Source organism: Pyxicephalus adspersus, chromosome 3, assembly GCF_032062135.1.
Source record: "Pyxicephalus adspersus chromosome 3, UCB_Pads_2.0, whole genome shotgun sequence".
Taxonomy (NCBI): Eukaryota; Metazoa; Chordata; class Amphibia; order Anura; family Pyxicephalidae; genus Pyxicephalus; species Pyxicephalus adspersus.
The window spans coordinates 83,534,582-83,548,458 of record NC_092860.1 but is presented as its reverse complement, the minus strand read 5'-3'; the positions used below and the strand labels follow the sequence as shown (position 1 = coordinate 83,548,458).

General features: G+C 35.3%; 1 protein-coding gene across 1 annotated transcript; it reads right to left on the bottom strand.

Moving 5' to 3' along the window:
• Positions 1 to 642: 642 nt before the first annotated feature.
• Positions 643 to 10,171, bottom strand: LOC140326671 (C-X-C motif chemokine 10-like). The gene is made up of 4 exons (XM_072405489.1): positions 10,014 to 10,171; positions 8,110 to 8,245; positions 5,866 to 5,940; positions 643 to 1,206 (listed from the first exon to the last, which is right to left on the bottom strand). The coding sequence occupies exons 1-4, from the start codon at positions 10,078 to 10,080 to the stop codon at positions 1,101 to 1,103; spliced, it is 384 nt and encodes a 127-aa protein (XP_072261590.1). The 5' UTR covers positions 10,081 to 10,171; the 3' UTR covers positions 643 to 1,100.
• Between the last annotated feature and the right edge of the window lie 3,706 nt (positions 10,172 to 13,877).

Here is a 13,877-nt window from a genome sequence, read left to right as displayed (position 1 = left end):
TTTTTTTTTTTTTTTACAGATTTGTGTGATTATTTAATGTTTATTATTACATTAATTAAATATTGGACATATTTCAGTGAATTATGCCTAAGAATTATAGACTACAATGTAAAATAAATTTCCCTGCAAAAAAAAATGTAACCCTTTTTGCATAGAAATTTGGACAGAATTAGATGCTAGGAAATGCTTGACCCTGCTTGTGAGCTTGGCAACCTGGACCTTCTTCCATCACCATCAGGTGTGTTAGAATGAGTATGCAACTGAGCTGGACAGCTAACTGACAACCTGTGTTGGCCAGGAAAGGAAAGTGTGCTTGTATACAAGTAGGCTAATATCAGGCAGCACAGCACAATGGAAACAACCCTATAACAATACTACAAATGAACAGAGGAGTTCTGTAAACAGTGACAGCAAATCAACACAGTGAAGTATGTTAAAGATAAACCACAACTTATTCAGCAAATGTCAGACTATAAAAAAAAATAAAATAAATAAAACTATGACAATTTATTCATAAAAGGAATTATTACATGATATATTCAAATACCAATATGTGACAATCTGACTTTGTGAATGGGACAAAGGCAACGAGGGGGGTCAAGTACCAGTTTTTGATGGAAACCATGCATACATTTGTACTAATTATTCGTGAATAAATGACAAAACCTTTATTAGGAATGATTACATAAACATTGTAAGAAAACAGGTTAAAGAATTACTAACCAATAGAGACCATCATTTTAAAACAGGCACAGAAACATTGCAGCAACAGATGAAGCTAACAAAAATGAAGATTACAAAAAGTCACATTAATGCATACCATACAAGCAAACTTACTTGAATATTTGCTCAATAAATGCTCATTTATAAATGCTGTAATCCGGCAGGCGAGTGCACGAGCACTGGTTTGCGGTAATGCGTAGAGTTGTAAAACCCCAAAAAACGTAAGCTCGAATTTCAATTGCTTATTTTGACTGTGTTTCTTTTATATTGTTTCTTTTATTCAAGATAGAGTGCAAGTGATGCTCAAGCTTTAAAACAATGGACTTAAAGTGGTTGCCATTCACATCACTGTAATTACAGTTACATTATGAGTGTGATCACAATTGAACAGTGGTTGTTCTCCTGTTTTCATCATTGTTGTTGGTATTAGGAGTTTCCATGGTGTTTTCACCATTTGCTTGCTTCTGTTTCTGTTGATTCTTCCTGTAAAAAGGAATAAAATGAATAGTAAAGACAAAGCTTTTGTTACTCAGAATTCAATAAAAAAACTGTTCACCAAAATTGTTATTGGTAATAAGCTGATTACCCAGACTTTTTATTGCATGTTGATTCTCTAGTAGAATGAAATATGTGATGCCAAATTCAGAGGGTATTTGGCATCATCTACATCATATGACCACGGTAGGGACATTAGATGAGCCCCTTTGAGGGACAGTTAGTGACACAACTATGGACTTTGTACAATGCTGCGTAATATGATGGCGCTATATAAATACTGTGTAATAATAAAAATAATTTGTCACCTGGAAAATGGTTTAAGGAAGGGGCCTGGATATGGCCATGAGAAATTGTGTTGCTGCAGACTAGGGATCCAGGTCTAGAGTGTCCTGGAAGGAATGGATGGGCCAGGCACTTTGTCCTGCCCCCAGACCACAAATTGAGGATACCTAGGAAGCACCTGGCTCATTGTAGAACAGAACATGTCATTGAGAAGGGGAAGATGAAGCCTGAGGCCAGGTGGCTTAGGTGGTAAGGCTGTGTGCAGTCTGTATGCAGGGAGAGCCCAGGGGGTCTCCCGAAGTTTAGATTTTAGATGAAATATCTTCTCTGTAGATTGCTTTAGGATTATTTTTGTGAATAAAAGTGGGCAGAGTGCCCTGAAATACCTCTTTCAAATGAGTGAATTCCCTCACAATAAAGCTGATTTATCAAGTCGAAGCTCTCCAGGTGCATATACAATCTGTGTGGCACAACGTATTCCCCAACTAAGGAAATTCATTTTCAGTCGCATGATTGAGATGGGCCTGGTATCGGTGTTCTTGTGTGTGACTCGGGATGGTTTTTACCTGAAAAAAGTGGTATTCCTAAGTCACACTCAGGGTAGCTTTTAACTAAGAAAACCCCCACTTACCTTGCTCCGTTATCGTCCCCTGTCGTCCTGCTGGTCCCTGCAGGTCTTGGGGACACGTCTGTCCTCCTCGATCTCCAGCTGGCGAATGCAGCGACGATCTCTGGGGTTTCCCGGTGACATTGGTGCATGCGTCGGTGCGGGCGGGAGGATCGGCGGGAAATTTATAATAATTCAAAAAATAATTTTCTATTGGATTTATTACAAAATAGCTGTATTATGTCCAATAAAAGAAATATTCAAAAAATGTATATATATTTATATTATGTATAAATTATATATGCTACTGTACACTTAAATTACATTTAAATTTTTTTTTTTATTTAAAGTTTATTATTACATTTTTTAAATTTATTTAATATCAGCAAATTATGCCTAAGAATTATAGCCTACAATGAAAAATAAATTTCCATGCAAAAAATTGGTAAGTGCTACATTTTTGTTACATTTTACTAATTCACAAAATTTTCATTTCATTTCATTGCTTCATTTATAGTTAGATTGGCTGCAATTGTTGTTTTAATACATTTTTTTGGACTGGTTGTAACACTGCAAACTAATTCATATCAAGCTGTATATATATATAAATAAGTAGCACTTTATAATATGTCATCTCATCACACAATAGTATGAATGTTAAAAAAAAAATGTTCCAAAGCATTTTGGATCTGCTTCAAATTTCGTTATAGTTTGGCTTTAGAGAAATAAAATATTTGAAAAAAAAGATTGTTGGCAAAGATGTCATACATGTATCAAGGAACATTTACTGATTTCACTTGTGTGTGTGTGTGTCAAAATAGATTTAATGTATATAAATACATATGCATTTTCATTTTTACTATTTTAACTGGACTGGTTTGGGATGGGGGGGGGGGGTTAATCAAGTAAATTTGCTTGTATGGAATGCATTGATGTGACTTTTTGTAATCTTCATTATTGTTAGCTTCATCTGTTGCTGCAATGTTTTTATGCTTGTTTTAAATATAGGGTCTCTATTGGTTAGCAATTCTTCAACCTTTTTTCTTACAATGTATATGTAATCATTAAAGGTTTTGTCATTTTATCTATGAATAATTAGTACAAATATATGCATAATTTCCACTCCAAACTGGTACTTGACCCCCCTTGTTCCCTGTGCCCCATTTTCAAAGTCATATTGTCACATATTGGTATTTGAATGTAATATATAAGTATTCCTTTTATGAATAAATTGTCAGGTTTTCTATTTATTTTAATAGTCTGACATTTGCTGAAAAAGCCACTTACTGGCCAAACTGGTTGTGAATTAGTTGTCCAGCTGAGTTGCATACTCATTCTAACACACCTGATGGTGATGGAAGGAGGTCCAGGTTGCCAAGCACAACATCAAAGCTCATTGATTGCCAAGCTTACAAACAGGGTCAAGCAGTCTTATAAATGAACAGATGTTGTGTTGTTTCTCACATCAATGCACACCATTAAGCAAACTTACTTGATTAACCAACCGGGCGGTTAGCCTGACCTTTGTACGGGGTAAGTAAACTTGCTACTATCGTTTACCCCGAACCAAGGTCGGGGTAGCTAAAAATATAAACAAGCGTGACATTCTGATTGTCATAAAACATTGTATGACAATCAGATCTCCGGGGTTTCCCGCTGACATCGCTGTTGCGTCGGTGAAGGCGGGAAATTCAAATCACTTTGTATTGAACTCAATGCAAAAAAAGCTGTATTGAGTACAATACAAAGAAATCTTTATATATTATATATATATAATTGTAATATATATGTATTATATAAGCTACTGTACAGTTACATTACATTATACACTATTTTTTTTGTTAAAGATTTTTTTTTTATGTTTTATAAAAAATTTTTAATTTTTAATTTATAAAATTTTGGACATATTTCAGTGAGTTATGCGGTAATTTGGTGAATTATAAGTAATTATTGAGTAATTTGGTGAATTATAGCCTACAATCCAAAAAAAATTTCCATGCAAAAAATCTAACACTTTTTACATGGAAGTACGGAAGTTCAGGAAAAATTTGAACACCCAGCATTCGCGTACGCGTCCCTCGGCGATTCCTGATGATGTCAGTGCATGCGCCTGTCGGCAGGGGTCGTAGCGGGAAATTCAAATATTTTGTATTGGATTCAATACAAAGTCCTGTATCCAATCCAATACAAAATAATACAAAATATATTTATGTGGTTTTGTCTATAGGTATGTGACGTTGGACTCTGTTTTAAAATTTACCACACTAGGGAGATGTTTTAGAAAAATATATTACTATACAGTATACCGAATTATTGCATTTTCAGTATTTTTTATTTATTTATGTATTCTTTTTTAAGCTGATTTTTGTGTTTTTTATTTAATTTTATTAAAAGTATTTTTTTTTTTTTACATGATTGTGTGTTTCAAACTTTTTTAAAAAATAATGATATTCACTAGACCCGTGTTCGGACATATTTCTGTAAGTTACAGGTCTACAATTTAAAAAAAAAAATTCATGAAAAACAGTGTACCGCTTTTGGTACAGAAATCTGGACATCAGTGAAACGCCCAGGTGGTTAATCCCCCCCCCCCACACACACACACACACACAAACCAGTCCAGCTAAAAAAGTAATAATGAAAATGCGCATGTATTTACATACATTTAAATCTATTTTTACACAAATGAAATCACTAAATGATACATGTATTAAACATTTTTGGCAACAATCATTTAATCACAATCAACAATCAAACTATAATGAAATTTGAATCAGATCCAAAATGCTTAGGAACATTTTTTAACATTCACACTAATGTGAGATGACATAATATAAAGTGCTAATTATTTTATATACAGCTTGATTGATTTAGCTTGCAGAGTTGCAACCAAACAATTATCAAAACAACAACTGCAGCAAACCAAACTATAAATAAGGAAGTTTTCTGAATTAGTATAATGTAACATAAAACTTTAGCACTTATGCAAGTAATAGGGTTGGTTTTTGGCATTCCCTCATTTGATATAGGGTCCAACACTTCTGCAATAAATTAAATAGAATATGAATAAATAGTAATTATTTTATATATATTGTACCTAATATACTGGATTGGAAAATAAAGTTTCTGCTTTATTCTATTTTGCTCCAGACTTTGTAATTATTGCAGAGGTTTAAGGGGCTTAAGATTTCCATAATGATTCGGGGAGAAGTATATTATGTAAGGGACTCTGGGCCATCAAGAGGTATACCTTGTAAAAGAGTACAGATAACAAAACGTTTGCTAACATCTGCTAATGCACTTTTAAAAAGTACCTACCCAAATCTATATGAGAAAATAGTAATACATCTGCAAATTGAATTAAAAATGAAAATTAAAGTATATCTTTAGTTAAAATGTATGCCTTGATGTCATAAGGAATGGCTCAAACCCCTGTTAGGTAAGGAAGGACTGCTTAGATAGTGGTGTTATTCTTCTGGTGCCAAATTTTGAAATATCCATCACTAGTGGGGACACAGATTGCAATAAAAACCTGGTGGGGATTACAAACCTTTACCCCTTTATCCAAAACAAAACAAAATAAATGGCTCATTACATGGAGTTTGCATGGTCTCTCTAATCTTGCCGAGGATGACCTATATTACATGTTAATTGAAAAGTATACAAATGCTGTGATATATTTAAGTCCTTTGTAAACATAAATATATTCAATTGTATTGTAAAAATGTAATTAACAAGTATGCAGATCTACTTACAGCTTGGATAAAAGGGATAAAAACCACTTTGTCTTTGGATCAATACATATTTGAATGTCATCCTTCATTGTTAATCTGAAAGAAGAATATAGGGTATTTGTGACTGTAGCCATAACTTAAAGACATATCTCAAACCCAGAAATGCCCAGTGCCCAGCTGCAGACTGATAACCTATAGGCTTGTGAATCTGCAGTGTTGATGCTGATAGCTCTGCCACCCCCTGTAACATCTTCCCAGTTCTCTGTAGAATGACAATTCTGTTCTGAACTGAGTAACAGTGAAGCATTGTTGCCAGAACATCACAGAAAACTGCATTGAATAGACTTCTCTGGCACTATCAACACACATTTCTGTGACTTTGAAGGAGGACCAATGCCTTGTTCTCACTTGCTGTTTCCAGGCATTTCTCAAATCCCCCAACCTCTTTGTCCCACCTCCTTTGTGCCCTATGCAGAGCCTGCAGTGCCTGACCATAGCCATTATTGTAAGGTGGTAACTGCCAGTGAGAAGAAGGCCTAAGATGGATAGGATTTCATCTTAGGTCTTCCATCTTTAATGAAAGACAGTTCTCCTTTATTGGCATTTTTTTCTCCATTTCATAGGTTTTCAAGAAAGCTGAACTCAGTTTGCAACATATGTTTGCTGTGAATTATTTACTATATTCAGTGCTCCTATATGGTCACCAGGACAGGAATTAAAGAGAAATTTCCCTAACAGAAATACAGCCAGTGATGTAAGGCAAGAAACTAAATTTATCTTGATTTCCACAATTATTTTTTGCTAACCAGAGACATTTTTTTTTGCACATTACCTATAATTCTTTTTTTTTAACATGAAAGTGCACTTAAAGCAAAACTGTACTCATCAATGAGTGGTAAGCTTCTGCCCCTAAACATGATATATTTTCATGATCAATTCTATATCTTCATTAAATAACATATTAGAATTATTTTAAGTGCAAATTTTAAAAGATGAGACCACGGGTGACGGTTTAAAAACCTTTGCAGTCTATCAATTTAGAGGTAAATTTATGAAAAAATGTCGTAATGAGGAGTTTATTCTTCTCACTACAGCATGCAAAGCAGTACATGATGACTACATGCATCTGTGCAAGCTGGGTGGGAGGTATTTAAAGCAGAACTAAACTAAAAAAAACCTCACCTTTACTTCTGCAGATCCCTCGATCCCACCTGAGCTTTCCTGGATTGGGTTCCACGTGGTCCTGTTATCTGAGGAAGCGGCATGTGGCTGCAACCTTCTTTTTCCTGCCTCTCCCTACGTCACCTAATCTCACATTGCGCAGGGGAAAAAAACAGTGTCGATCTCACTGGCATCCTTGAGATCAGTGTTATTTTTCCCCAATTGAGGAAAAAGTGAAAAAGAGTATGCCAGGAGGCTCTGTGCTCCCATTATGTCTTTATCACTGCGGGGAAGGCAAGGGTCTTCATCCTTTTCCTTTAGAAAAAAAGGTTTTAACCCCCCCAACCCACCAAAAAGAGGGTTGTCTACCCTAATGTGTAAAGTAAACATTTTAGTTTAGGTCTGCTTCAAAGGTATTTTAAGGTTTATTTTTTATTATAATATACTGTACATTGCAAATATTTTTTTTCTACCAAACTTTCTAGAATCTCTTTTTAACTTTTTTAAATCTAAATGATTCTTAATTCCACCTGGACACAATTAACACAGATAAAACACTTGATATAGTTTATAGTTTTTTTCTAGTTAGTTAATTCGTCTGTCCATTCTGTTCTGTTGTGATTCTGTTGTGTTTTGTGTGAATACATGTGAATTACAATGTGTATGGGTTAAACTGACAAAAATACAAATGTTTTGAATGGTAAGACAACTTCTTGTTTATGTATTTCAATGGTGTATTTAGCTTTTAGCATGGAGCTAATCATTATATTTTTATTTAATTCAGTTTATGACTTTAACAGTTTGGGATTACCTGGAAATAGTTTTTGGGAAATTTAGTAATTAAAAAAATTCCTCTCACTAATGCTTAAGGAGTCTGAATTGTAAAACATCTTTGAAAAAACTAGACTTAACTAACATAAGTGCACAATCTTCTGCTGTAACCATTAAATACATCATATTTGCAGGGCAGATCCTTGATACAGGTAGTCCCCAGGTTACATATGAGATAGGGACTGTAGGTCCTTGGAGCAACAAGGAGCAATACCCGTTTTGTAAATAAACAAGATACATATACACATCAGAGGATACATTAGTGACACTTACATAATCTCTATCGTTGGACAATAAGTTTTTGCTGGGAAGATTTCAATTTTCTTTATCATTTCTCTTTTTATATGAGATGATGTTACTTTACGGCATTTGCATCTGACACTTGGCATACTTGGTTCAATTTCTACGCCTGCAATAATAAATATGTACACCATTGCTGTTATTTTTACTTTCAACCTCCTTCAGAAAAAACTATTTGGCAGACAATTTACAGCAAATTAAAAGAATGACATAAACACATAGAAAGTGACAGTCACTATTCAACACAGGACCAGGGTTAGTTTTTTTTTCCACAAAGTGAATTGTGTTTGGTCTTTGTACATAAAATATTTTTCACTAACTTACTAAATGACAGTATTTCATATCCTAAGGCTTTGTGAATTGATAATACTGCTTACAAATAATTGAGATTCAGCTGTTAAACATGTCTGGAGTGATATTTTGTGGGTTTGAGAGGACACCAGAGTTGACATCAGTTGTAATTCACAGTTAAACGCTAGCACCTTAAAATCAATCATAGATATATTAACTGTCACCCTGCCCCAAGAAGATATTGCTGGAGGGGTCTTCAGGCCTGTTACATAAAGTGAATTATATATACAGTACCTCCATACTCTGAAGTAACAAGTGAATATTTGGACATTAATGCACACCTCAAATTTGCCCTTCGAGTTACCTTTCTGCAAACCTCACTAAACAGTCTTAGGGGTAAAATTAGACTTTAGCACCCTCTCACCCAAGTCACAATCACCCTTTCTTTCAGCATAGTAAAAACAAAAAGAGATCTTTGAACATAAATGGCCTAAATAAATTAAAACTTTGTATCAAATACTTTTTTTTATTTCTCATCACTGGAAAAATTAGGTGGGGAAGGGATGTTAGCTTCCCCACAAATGAAAGTGATAGTCTATAGAAATTAATAGTGATTTACCATTATTGCTGCTCCACTCCACTCACTACTTATTAAAGCTGCGCTGCCCATGGCAGCCAACTGTTCCCTGTTAAAAGTCAATACTGGTAGTCCCCAGGTTAAGGACATCCGACATACGGACAACTCCTAGATACAGACGGGGCTTCCCTGCTCTCTCCTGTGCAGGATCGAGACTTGGAGGGGGGAGGGGGCAGTTTGCATGACTTGCAGAAGAAATCTTTTGCAATACACAGCTGAGGCTGTGGGTGATCTTAAGGACAGCTCTTTCTGCAACCCCCTATAACTCTTTAATGACCAAGACAAACTCTGCAATTGTTTCTTTTTGCATACCAAAGCACAGCTTGCGCCAGAAGTTAATGAATGTCTATGCTCCATAATGTTTTTTTTTGCTTTGTTTAAGATTAACTTACAGTGGTATACTATACAGTAAATGACACTACACTGCCTAAATATTTGTTGAGACAAACATCGGTCCGAATGCATTTATTAAAATAATATACCTGTTCCGACTTACATACAAATTTAACTTAAGAACAAACCTACAGTCCCTATCTCATTTGTAACTACCTGTGCATGCAAAATCATCTGCAACATATTTAGCAAAAAGTGTGTAACTGGCAAACTGTGCAATCACACAGGTCACTGAGGCTAAAGACCCAAAACAATGGCAGAAAAAAATAAACTTAGAAGAAAAAAGGAACATTAGGGAGTTCAAAGAGATTTCAAACACAAAAAAACAACAAAAAGCTTAGAAATCAGGGCATGATATAACAATACCTGTGAGTGGCAATGGAAAAAAGAAATGCAAAGCAACACAAAATCTAATGCATATTATACAATACATCTTAGTAAACAGTATATAATAACTGCAAACTATAACTAATAATATAATTTATTTTCTAAATGTTGAGTAATAGCACTCTAGATCGGAGGACACTAAAAGAAAACAAAAATTGCAGATACTCACCTTCTATAACTTCAACCATCACAAAAAGTCCCACAAGACATAATGCAGCAAGACTCTTCAGATTCATTTCACCAGTCTGGATAAACTTCTGCAAGGTAAGTCAGTTCTGCTGTCTCCTTCTTTTGTTATTTTTTTGTTCAGAGGCCTTGTATTTATTAGACGGAAAAAAGGAAGTTTGCAAATAAAAAAAAAGGAGTGATGCAAATTTTTGAACCACGTGTATTTTTTACCAGAATATTACCCCCCACATTTATCCAGCATAATCTACCACAGTTAACAAAAAGTGGTGCTCGTTTCCTTCTAAATATCTAAAGGAAAATCCAACTTGCATTTTTACTTATAAACACAGCTAGCTCATAGTGTTAATCTATAAAACAAAATGTCAATAATACTGTGATTTATACAATCTTTTGCATTTATGGTTGTACAATATAGAAATAAGTGTTTCACATTTTCATGTCACTGCAAGACATTGGGTATAATCATCTTGCAACTGTAAGCTTCCCCAAAAGCTCAGTTACATGAAATATATTTTATTTTTATTTTGCAATAGAGTGGGGTAGTGCTAAAACCTGACATGAGAAGGTAATGGTACAAGTTTCAGAGATATCTTATATTTTTTTGATTAGCCTTTTTTTTAACACTTTTCAATTTTTGTCCTGCATAAATATTTTGCTCTTTAATCTTCATGTGAAGTACAGGGGTATGTAATGGTGTTATGTATCTTTTTATAATGTATCTTTTTATGTATCCTTTTACAATGTATCTCTTTACATCTGTTTGGAGGCTGTAGAAGCTCTACACAGTGCTGGAACAAACCCGAATTTTTCCTCCCCTTGACTTTATTGGTGTTCGAATTCGATGTTCGACCACCCGAATTTTTTTGCTATATTCGAGCGAATAGCTGCCGAATCAAATAGTGAGCTATTCGACCAACACTACTAAACAGTACAGTCTTGAGCTAGCTTCTGTACACCTGTTGTGCTTTAACAAAAATGTACATATTTAGCTACTGCACACTCCATTACTCCATTATACTGGGTACAATATTTGGTGTATTTTATAAAAATTTTCTTTTTTTTTTATTATATTATAGGGAAGTTAGATGTTACTTTTTACTGTAATAACATGAAAATGAGGAAATAGTCACTTTCATCTAGAAATAAAATAATGATGTAGGAAATGTATCAGCACAATAAAGTTGCTAAATACATATTGCCACATATTTTGTTTATCCTAAAGAACAAAGCTAACTAAATTAGGATGTCATTGAAGTTGACTTCAAGAAGGCAGAAGCAGTGATGGGGAGATTGTAGTAACAAATGTATTCTTCAGGATGACACAGTGCTTGAACATTACTCAAAACCCACTGATATTGCTAAATTGTATATTATATTCAACCCACCATTACCCTAACCAACCTAACCTTGGGACTAACTCTTCCATAAACACACCCTGTAACCTTATTTTTAATCCTCTCTGTAATCAGAACCAGATTTCTCACAAGACCACCTAAGCCATGGCCTAGGACAAGGGTGTCCCGCAGGCCAAATCTGGCCCTCAAGGTCCTTTTTTTTTTTTTTTGGCCCCCCAAAAAGTTCCGAAAATGAACTACATCTGGCCCGCCCATGTTACCACGTCACATAATCATTTTCAATACATGCAATACATAGACATTATTCCTGTACACCCATCTCGTGACACAAAGCCCAGGCAATGATCACATGCTGCCTGACAACCAGGGGCATTGTGTTTGTTTCAATCAATTAGAGACTGCATAGTTTAATATTTAGTGTCAGACAAACTTGTGATGTGAGAGGATGAACAACACACAGCCTGCATAGACAGATAGAAATTAGTCTTTTAAACCCTAAAGTATATGTAGAGGGGTTTGTATTTGTTATGGATGAAGTAGTAAACTTCCTCAATTTTTTCAATAAATTTCAAGTTTGGCCCTGTCTTGGTCTAAGTTTTTAATTTCGGCCCTCTGTTTTTGAGTTTGACACCCCTGGCCTAAGGTATCTTGGCCAATAGGGGTAACAATTTGTACTGCTATGATGGTTGTAATACAATACATAAAAGTGCTTAGCATAGGGCTGTTCTGGCCACAATCATCATAGTTCCTACCAATGACCCTCCAATATCATCATGGCATCTCTCCTATATTCGACCCTTGATAACAAGTTAGCTGGCCTAGGGGAGAAATCATGTCTGTAAAAAATAAAACAAAGTATAAAATTATACTTTGCACTATTCTTCACTGTAACACTAACCTTCTCAGTAACCCTAAATTGAATTCTGTAACACTAATAAAAACTCTAACCCCTTACTACCACCAAAACCAAGGTTATGTACACGTCAGATGAATATTGCCAAGATGAATAGTTGTGATCATCTCAGGTGAGAATCTAATACAGCAGTTGCGTGTTCATGGATCCACCCTGAGGGATCCATGAATCACTGATCGGAAACAAAAGCTATATAAGTCAAGGGAGGAGAGCACAGCGGGGTGCAGATTACCCATCCTACCCCTTCCCCTCTACATAGAACAGGCGCTGTGTGTACAGCACTTACCGTATTTTTTGCCGTATAAGACGCACTTTTTCTTCCCCAAAACTGGGGGGGAAAAGTTGGTGCATCTTATAAGACAAATACCATGTTATAAAATAATTAAAATAAGATACTCACCCGATACCCGATTCTGCATGTGTCTTCTCTCCTCGCTGGCTGCAGCGTTTGTCTCCTCTCCTCGCTGGCTGCAGCGTGTGTCTCCTCCTGACTGCAGTGCAGAGCGAAAGAAGCCGGCACACGCGGCCTCTGCTGATCCCTGCCCTAACTACCGTACAGTGGAAAAAAAGGTAAGTGAACGGCACAGAGTGATCAGAAGGTTAATTTGAATGGCACAGAGTGATCAGAAGGGGAATTTGAATGGCACAGAGTGGTCAGAAGGGAATTTGAATAGCACAGAGTGATCAGAAAGGGACAATCAATGGCACATGAGTGATCAGAAGGGGAATACAATCTTTCAGAATCTTTTTTTTCTAGATTTTCCTCCTTTAAAATTGGGTGCGTCTTATATTCCGGAGCGTCTTATACGGCGAAAAATACAGTATTCCTTCCTCAGTTACTGGTAACGATATTAAAATATCAATAACAGTGCAGAAAAATTTTTCCTTGTAATATCCTTGTAATAAACCTGTAATATTAACACCAACCCTTAAAAACCTAAAACTCATCGTACCCTTAGCAAAAACCCCCACTCTAATTTTTTTTACTGTATGTAAAAAAACTTATATACATAAGCATAACAACTCTAAAATATATGATTTTCCATACATTTTGTTATGGTGACAATAGTCACCAGGACAAATAGAGAGGTGACGCTTTTCAGTTGGGCTACAGCCTGCAACAAAAACTCATACCTTAATCCTCCCTATAACATTAATGACTTTCTGTACCACTAACATTAACCCATTAATCTTCAGATTCTCTGTAAACCACCTGTAATACTAATACTCCCTGTAACCCTAACAATAAACCTTGCATTCCTCTAACACTAACCCACCCGATAACCCGATATATTACTTATAACCCGATAAGTATACTTGTAACCCGATAAGTAAATACTTATAACCCGATATAATACTTGTAACCCTAGCACTAATTTTTCCTGTAATCCTAACAATAACCCTCCCAGTAACATTACCATTGACTGGAAAACACTAAAAAAACATAACTCTCACTCTAACAATATTCTTATCTGTAACACTAAATCTTACTATAACCCTTACAGTAACTCTCTTTGTAACCTGAACCTTATCCTTTCTCTAATCCTAACATTACCACTTCTTGTAACCCTCTTTA